General features: G+C 43.0%; 1 protein-coding gene across 2 annotated transcripts in view; it reads left to right on the top strand.

Moving 5' to 3' along the window:
- The window catches only part of PARVA (parvin alpha), a 150,722-nt gene that overhangs the window by 104,091 nt on the left and 37,431 nt on the right, over window positions 1-9,200 (top strand). For both annotated transcript variants that reach the window (XM_019519564.1, XM_019519565.1), the window contains exons 2-4: window positions 5,808-5,897; window positions 5,983-6,053; window positions 6,777-6,879. In XM_019519564.1, coding sequence (XP_019375109.1) covers window positions 5,808-5,897; window positions 5,983-6,053; window positions 6,777-6,879 — 264 coding nt within the window. The remainder of the gene's footprint in view (window positions 1-5,807; window positions 5,898-5,982; window positions 6,054-6,776; window positions 6,880-9,200) is intronic.

The raw sequence follows: 9,200 nt of genomic DNA, 5'->3' as shown, positions 1-9,200 counted from the left end.
GCCTTGGTGAGGCCACAGCTGGAGTACTGCATCCAGTTTTGGGCTCCACAATTCAAAAAGGATGTGGAGAAGCTTGGGGGAGTCCAGAGAAGAGCCACGTGCATGATCAGAGGTCAAGAAGGCAGACCTTACGATGACAGGCTGAGAGCCATGGGGCTCTTTAGCCTGGAAAAGCGCAGGCTCAGGGGTGATCTGATGGCCACCTATAAATTTATCAGGGGTGACCACCAGGATCTGAGGGAATGTTTGTTCACCAGAGCGCCCCAAGGGATGTCGAGGTCGAACAGTCATAAACTACTACAAGACCGTTTCAGGCTAGACATAAGGAAGAATTTCTTTACTGTCCAAGTCCCCAAGGTCTGGAACAGCCTGCCATCAGAGGTGGTTCAAGCACCTACACTGAACACCTTCAAGAGCAAATTGGATGCTTATCTTGCTGGGATCCTATGACCCCAGCTGACTTCCTGCCCTTTGGGTGGGGGGCTGGACTCGATGATTTTCCGAGGTCCCTTCCAGCCCGAATGCCTATGAAAACTATGAAAGTCAGCTGCACAGCTGGAATTAGAGAACACAGGCACCCAGACATCTGCTGAAAAAACAAAGTAGCCAAACATAAAATGTCAAGCTGGTTCTGACCTTGTGTAGAGGATAACTTTCTGTTCCAGAAAGTGAAGGATATAACCAGGGGATCCCTATCTTGGATCTCGTCCTAACCAATGGGGAAGAAGTGGTGAAGAACGCGAAGGTGATGGGTAACTTGGGAGGAAGCAATCATGATATGATAGAATTCCAGATGCTGAGACAGGAAAAACATTAGGTCAGCAAAATTAGGATGCTGGTTTTCAAAAAGGCAGATTTCATCCAACTCAAGGAGTTAATAGGCATGATGGTATGGCAGGATAAAGTCACCCAAGAGGGCTGGGAGCTCCTAAAGGGCACAGTAGTAGAAGCTCAACAAGAAACTGTCCTGACATGATGGAAGCACAAGAAGAATGGCAAGACACCAATGTGGCAGCACAAGGAGTTTCTAAAGTACCTAAAATGCAAAAGGAAAGTATACAGGCAATGGAATGATGGGCAGGTCACCAAGGAAGCTTACCAGGAAATAGCAAAAACCTGAAGCAACAAAATCAGGAAGGCAAAGATGAAGAACAAGCTGGAGCTGGCAAAGGAGGTGAAGGACAACAAGAAGAGGTTCTATATTCTCTATGTAAGTATGTTGGCTAGAAAAGAAGGACCAAGGAAGCTGTGGGTCCTCTGTTAACAAGCCAGGAGGAACTCCTAACCAAACATGCAAAGAAGACAGATCTGCTCATCAGCTCCTTTGCCTTGGTCTTCACAAAAAAATTAAGCTGCAGCCAGACACCTCATAAGGTTTATCTAGAAAAGGAAGAGCCCAAGCTGAGGGAGGAGATAACAAAAGAGATGGTTAGAGAGCTTTTGTTGGGTCTGAATGAATTCAAGTCAGTAGGGCCAAATGAGCTTCATCCCAGGGTACTGAAGGAACTGGCAGAGGAGATCTGAGTCCTTGATAATGAACTCCATGGCTGCATACACACGAGCAAGGCTGTGAGTTTGCAGCAGCACAAATTTGTGCCGCTACTTTTTGCTGCAAGCCCCTGCTCTTGTGTTTTGCGTCGGGACAAATTGTCCTGCTGCTCCATGTGCTGCACAGGGGTCTGTCTGGGGCACAGGGTTTCAGAGTGCAGGGTGCTAGCCAGCAGGCAGTCCCCATGCTGAGGCAGCCTTGCCTCAGCCAGCTGTGGAGTGGCACACGGAAATGAGGGAGCAGGCCCTGGCCTGCCTGCCCCCGAGCCCTGGGCTGCCTGCTCCCCCATCTCCACTCGCTGCAAAGCCCTTGCACAAAGCCGCCGCTCCCTGGCTGGGTGGGGTGCAGTGTGCCTCCAGACAGGGGAGCAGGCAGCCCTGGGCTGGCTGCTGCCCTGTCTCCACATGCCTCAGTGTGGGAGCTTCACTGCAGAGCCCCTAAATTGAGGCACGGGGAGTCTTTGTGCTGAGGCATCCTGTACCCTAGCCAGCCATGGAGATACCCTGAACTGGCTGCTCCCCTGTCTCAAGGCACACTGCTCCTCAGCCAGCTGCTCCATGGCTGGCTGGGGCACAGGATGCCTCAATGTGGGGGCTCTGCAGTGGAGCCCCTGCACTGAGGCACATGGAGATGGGAGCAGCCAGCCCAGTGCTGCTTTCTTCTCCATCTCAAGGCACACTGCATCCCAGCCAGCCCGGGAGCAGCTGGCTGGGGCGCAGGGTGCCTGAAGCGTGGGGACTTCTCATCGCACAGAGAAAGGGAAGCAGCCAGCCCATCTCAAGACACACTGTGCCCCAGCCAGCCGGGGAGTGGCAGGCTTGGATACAGCATGCCTCAGCATGGGGGCTCTGCATCTTCACGTTTGTCCCAGTACATGCCACTTTTTGGCATGCTTTGCACTGCTTTTTTCTTCCTTTTTTTTTTGGTGGGGGGGGGGCAGTTGTTTATTGTTTTTGTTTTGTTTTGGGGGGTTTGCTACCAGGTAAATCCCAGTAGCAAATTTTGCTCCAGCATTGCAAATTAGCAGTGCCATGCATGATTTAATGTGCAGTTTGTGGCACCACAAAGAGGTTTCCAGCAACACAAACTGCACACTCCTGCACATCTGGCTCCAGCCCATGAAGTCATGGGCGGTGGACCAAATACCAGAGGACTGGTAAAGGGCCAGCGTGTTGCCCTTCTTTAAAAAAAGCAAAAAGGAGAATTCAGGGAACTACAGACTGGTTTGACCCACTTCAATATCTGGGAATTTAATGGAGCATATTAAGGAAGGCCATTTGCAAGCATCTGGAGGAGGAAAGACTGATCACAAACAGCCAGCATGGATTTATGAAAAATCTTGCCAAACAAATTTGATCTCCTCCTTTGACAAAGTGACTTCTTGTGTGGATGAAGGGAATGCTGTGGATAGAGTGTATCTGGACTTCAGCAAAGCTTTTGGCAAGGTCCCATATGACCTCGTAAACAAATTGGAGAAATGTGGGCTAGATAAAACTACTACAAGGTGGACAGATAACTGACTCAATAGCTCCAAGCAAAGGGTAATTATTAACGGGTCCAGGTCAATGGCAGGAGGTTTTGAGTGGAGTCCTGCTGGGGTTTGTCCTTGGCCCAGTGCTGTTCAACATGCTTATTAGTGTTTATCAGATGACAGGAAACTGGGAAGGACTGTGAACACATTGGAGGATGCGAGTGCAATTCAGATCTTGACGGATTGGAAAGTTGGGCTAGAACTAATAGGATGAAGTTCAATGTGGACAAATGCAAGGTGCTGCACCTCAGAAAGAATAACCAAAAACATAAATATGAAATGTGTGACACCTGGATAGATGACAGCAGTATGAAAAAAGATTTGGGAGTCTTGGTAGATCACAGGCTCAATACAAGTCTGAGATGTGATATAGCCACACAGAAGGTGAATATGGTTTTGCGATGCAGCAATAGAAGCATTAGGTGCAAGACAAGGGAGATGATAGTGGCTCTACTCGGCACTAGTTAGACCTCATCTGGAGTACTGTGTGCAGTTCTGGTCTCAGCATTCTAGAAAAGGATGTGGAGAAGTTAGAGAGAACCCAGGTTCAATGATAAAGGGTTTAGAAAGCAAGTCATTTGAGGAAAGGCTGAAGGAGCTAGGCATGATCAGCTTACGGAGAAGGAACTTAAAAGGGGACATGATAGCAGTCTTCAAATACTTGAAGGGCTGTCATAAAGAAGAAGAAGAACACCTTTTTTCTCTTGCTGCAGAGAGGAGGACACGGACTAATGGCTTGAAGTTGCAGCACAGTAAGTTTAGATTTGGTATCTGGGAAAAACTTCTTCATTGTTAGAATAGTGAAGCAGTGGAAGCTGTAGGCTCTTCATCATTGGAGGTGTTCAAGAAGAGGTTGAACAGCCATTGGTTGGGGATGATCTAGATGTATCTTCTACTATGAGTATTTCCCATGCTTCTGGACTTTCCTGGGTGCCTTTCCTCCACCCATCCCCTTTCTTCTGCATGTGTCAACGTGTTTTTAAGCTTTCCTCAGAGGCATTGGGTGTTGGTTGCAGCGAAGGGTGGGAACTTTGACTAGGGTGTGCCAGTGCTTCTGCTGGGACCAAAGCCAAAGTTTCCTGTCCAGAGGGTCTTGCCCCTCTGCTCAGGGTCAGGCCAATTGCCATATTTGGGGTCAAGAAAGAATTTTACCCCATGGTCAGATTGGTATAGATTTTTGGTATTGGTTTTTGTCTTTCTCATTAGCAGGGGGCATGGCCCTCTATCTGGGATCTCTTGAGCATATATTGACACCATTTCATAGAAGCAGGACATTGGCTGCAGTGGCTCTCCTGCTTTCCTGTGGCAGGTTATGGTGTTAGAGCTGTGTTGTTTCAGGGTTGCTGGTAGTGTTATATAGAGTTTAAATTGTGGATTGTATAGGATGGTTTGGATAGGGATGCTCCTACCTCAGGCAGGAGGTTGGACTAGATGACCACTGGAGGTCCTTTCCAGCCCTACTTATCTATGATTGTATGACCTTTTGACTGTCTCTGTTCCTGGTTCCTCCAAACCACGCTGCCTCTGAATCATTTTTGAAAGTGAACTAACCGTGCTTGCAACCTGGTGCCTCTGGAGTGGCAGATGGAGACTCTGGAAATGTAAATCATACACATCAGATTGGGACAGGATGTGTATCCAGCTGTAATTTCAGGAGGGATGTAGAAAGCTAGAAATAATCTTTCATAATCAAATTCTAGAAATCAGTTCTAGCCAGGACAACCTGGTCCTGTGTAAGTGAATTAAAAAAAAACAAGATAGCTGCAGATGTTGAGAACTTTATTGTCATTTCTCTTCCAAAAGTCAGTGGACCCAAATTCTGCATTTGCTAAGTCAGATTTAAATTGACTCCAGGAGCAAAATGGATGCATCAGATTAGAGGAAATCTACAGAAGGGACATAACAGTGGTACTTTTAATATCTCTTGTTCTTTGGAATAGTAGCTTACCTGAGGGAGTAACATAGTTTGGACATGAACATCTTTGTTACATGCTGATTTCTGGCTGCCAAAACAGCCTTTTGAGCTAGACACTTCAAAAATATTGGTAACAAGGCTGCTTTGAATTATGCTAGGGGTTAGGATAACACAGAACCAGCAGCAAGATTAGGTGTAGCAAAGTAGTTCACCCCTCTTCCCTGAACCATGTTGTTTGAGTACATCCCAGAACCTGGGGTGGTACCTTTTAGCTGCACAGCTGTAGGGCCCTGGGGTCAGTACTTGATAAAAAGAAATAACATAGTACCTCCTGTTTCATGATGCATGCTGAGTATTTCTTTTAGAGTTCCTGTCTCTGTGTTTCTGTCCCAGCTTGATTATGCTTAAATTGTCAGACTCAGAGACCAATGGCACAGATGGTGGAAACTGTCATGCCATTCAACCAAAATGGCTCCTCAGTGTTAAGTGCTAGACCCTCACACACAAAAATGTGATTTCAGCCTTTGGACATTTGAGAAAAAATGGACCTTTCCCAGGAAATTCTTTTTGCTAACCCCTCTGACTTCTGTGTGGTAACCCTTGTAATAGCTACTCAGATAAGAGAGGGTTTTCTGAATTGTCTCTCATATTTTCATTATTACTATGTTTTATTGATGGAAATATTCTCAGAGACTTATGCAAGTGGGTCATGTTCTGATAAAGCAAATGATATCATTAATGTTACTTTAGTGCAAATAAAAGAGTAGGTATAATTGAGCTGAAATATAACTGAGCTTTTTTTTTCCCCTCAGTGTCTGAGCTCCAGGAAGAAGGAATGAATGCCATTAACTTACCTCTCAGTCCAATTCCATTTGAGATAGACCCTGAGGACACTATGCTAGGTAATGCATCTCAACAAAAAAGCTGTGTGTAAATAAAATTCTACAAATATAATCATTTTCTAATATCTATTTTTAACCCTTCTAGAGGAAAATGAGGTCCGAACAATGGTGGATCCAAATTCAAGAAATGACCCTAAATTACAAGAGCTAATGAAGGTACTGGAAAGCATGCAAACACTTTAATATTTCACTGAAAATGAGTGAAATGGGGGAGGGTGGGGGGGCGGGTGTTGTACCTATTTCTTTTATTTGAATGCATGAAAGTATCACACAGACATGAATTAACTAAACCACACAGTACGCATGCATCAATAAAGAAGTACATTTCAGTACCTATTTTCAGATGAGATGCATAGAGCTCAAGCCATTCACCCAAGAGTACAAGAACTAATGTCTGAAGTGGGAGAATCCTGGTTCTGAATCCATCCTCCAATCTAAGACTGCCTTGTTTTCCTTCTGTGGTTTCTTTATCTTGTATCTGGGGCACCTGCTTATTGCAATTCACTTAACTTTCTTCTCTTATTGTGGACCTGATTCAGGGTCTGTTGAAATTAATAGAAAGACACTGACTTAAAAGAACATTGAATCAGTCAGAAGAGTTTTGTGCTATCCTATGTCATCTTTCTAAGAAAAGTTAATGCAATATTTCCTCTGTGTAATGTACTCAGTCTCCATTGATATAATAAGCAGAAGTTCTTTATCACTTTGTAACCTACACATCTTCCATTTGCTTCTGTTGTAATTCCATACCAGTTATAGTCAAACCACTGTAGCATTGGTGTTTTCTATGCTGAGTATTTCCCAACCAGGTACAGTGTAATATGTTTTAAATTGTAAACGTTCTATGCATAAATGGTCAAATTTGTGTTCCCTGTATAGGTATTAATTGACTGGATTAATGATGTACTGGTAGGAGAAAGGATTATTGTGAAAGATCTGGCTGAGGACCTGTATGATGGACAAGTATTACAGAAATTATTTGGTAAGAAATATGTATATGCTGTTGGGACACTGTCAGTAAGTAGATCAGTTGTTCTGTGTTAGAGGAGGCTTGGTGTCATCTTACATTTGCAGCCTTCATATGATATAAAAATAGCCTGGTATTTTAAGAGCTTTGAGCAAAGGTTGTCCATTGCAATTTTGAGGAAGTGCCATCTTCTTAGGTACAGCACAGTGCATGTTGCACTGGAATTGATCGAAAGGACATAAAGCATACCCAGGGTGCTAGAGGGATAGTTATAGTCTTGGCAGCAGCTTACGCTCTGATTATATTTATTATCTGCATATGTTCTGTAGAAACTCAACCATGTTACAAGTGGAAATTAAGTTTTAAAGCAAGGGTATTTCCATTACAGTGGTGGATGTTTTTAATCTGTGCTAGTTCCCATACCATAGTTTATTTAAATCTCAAAGTTCCTCTGGAAAGTTGGCGTTTCTATCTGATTTGCTGCCTGGCTCTTAATGTTAGTGAAGTAATGATACCCAGTGGGCTGCAAGCTGAGCTTCAGCTGAGAAAAAGATAGAGAAAAGAGACGTTTAATTCAGAGTTGGCATGTGACCATTAACTGCTGGCTTAGAAGCCACTTTCTTACTTATTACAGCTCATAAAGTCTCTAGTAAATTTTTATCCTGTATTTGAAATGGATCTTGAAACATCATCTGTGAGCCATTCTAATAATGGTCTTCTAGACCAGTGGTCTCCAAAGTGGGGTGCGCGCACCGCAGGGGGTGCTTAAGACTATCCATTGGGGTGCGGGAAGAAAATATTAGAACTTCTATTTATATTTATTTTTTATCTAAAGAAAATAAGAAAGAAATTAAGCTTTACTAATATTTAACATAGGGATTGACACTGGCACCCTCACTTGGTCCATATGTCAGACAGTCACGTGTCACACACGGTACGCGAGTAGTACATGTATATAATTTATAAATAAATAAATATACATGTATTGGGGGTGCATGTTCAAAAATTTTTTACTGATAGGGGTGCGCGATCAAAAAAGTTTGGAGACCACTGTTCTAGACCATGGATATGGAGAAAGTTTGCCTCTACAAATGGTTAAGATACTGAACATATTGTGATGGCCCTGATCTGGGAATTTTATCTACATGCGCAAACCTTCAGTGCAGTTTAAAAATATCCATTAGATATAATCTAACTAACGTGCTACAGGCAGAAATAATGTATACAGTTGAATTCTGATCCAATGCTTGTTGAAATAATTGGAAATCTTTCCATTAACTTTAATTGGCCATGTATCAGGTCTCTACAGATTAAAGGGCCTGCAGTGAAATCCTGCCTAGATTTGCAGAAGACCCCCATTGATATCATGTGGCTCTTACTACAGGAAACAAGCCAACAAGCCCAATTCCATTAATACTAGGAAGATTTGCCATTGACTTCAATGGGAGCAAGACCAGACCTTGCAAGCTGAACGATATATTTCTTTTGTGAATTAAATTGGTGGGCGATCAATTTCTTTATTTCTGGTGCCATTATCAGGGAGGTTGTTGTGCAGTCTTCTTTACGTGTTAATTAATGGTTGTAAGGATCCTGGCAGTTTGACAAAAAACATTAGCAGCCATTATCTTTGCTAGTAATATTAATGGGGCCCGTTTTTTCTCTTACTTCCATCTGTGTTACTCCATTTAGTTTGGATGTGGATACTTCTCAGGTAGGAGTATGTGGCTCATTGGATTTTTTCTCCATCACTTTTACTTTTTTGTTCCACCTTGAAAATGTGTTTTCCATTTTCTTATTACACAGACCTAATCTGTCTTTAATTTACTAAAGGTCCTGTCTGTGCACATAACTTGCAATAGTTTAAGTAAAATAGTTTTTTTAATTGATTTACTTAAACCACTGCAAACCCCTGTGTGGACACACTTACACTGACTAATACCTAGTTTTTATTGATTTAGCTTAAGTCAGTAACTCACCAAATTAAGCTAAATTGATATAAACCTAAGGATTTGTACCAGTTGTAATTAAATTGATTTAAAAGCCAGTGAAAGTTTTGAGGGTAGATGTAGGCTAAGTTTATTTACAAAGAGGCTGCCCATGGTTTTAGGTGCTTTTATGTGTATTAAAATCTTTGAACTTTTGTCCTGGATGCTTCATCTCTAGTCACATGACTATAGTACAGCCTGACTTTTACCACTCAAACAGAAGCTTTAAAAATATTGTTCTAGGGGCTGAAGAAGAAGCAGTTCATCTAGACTGGACAAATCAAAACTTTTATTTGACCACCAAAATAGCTAGTCTATAGTACAATTAACCTTTGTGCTATATCTTTTATG

The sequence above is a fragment of the Gavialis gangeticus genome, unplaced genomic scaffold (genome assembly GCF_001723915.1).
Source record: "Gavialis gangeticus isolate Ggan-Ray unplaced genomic scaffold, GavGan_comp1, whole genome shotgun sequence".
In the NCBI taxonomy this organism is placed as follows: domain Eukaryota; kingdom Metazoa; phylum Chordata; order Crocodylia; family Gavialidae; genus Gavialis; species Gavialis gangeticus.
Note: the sequence above shows the minus strand (reverse complement) of the source record. Positions and strands in the feature narration are given on the sequence as shown.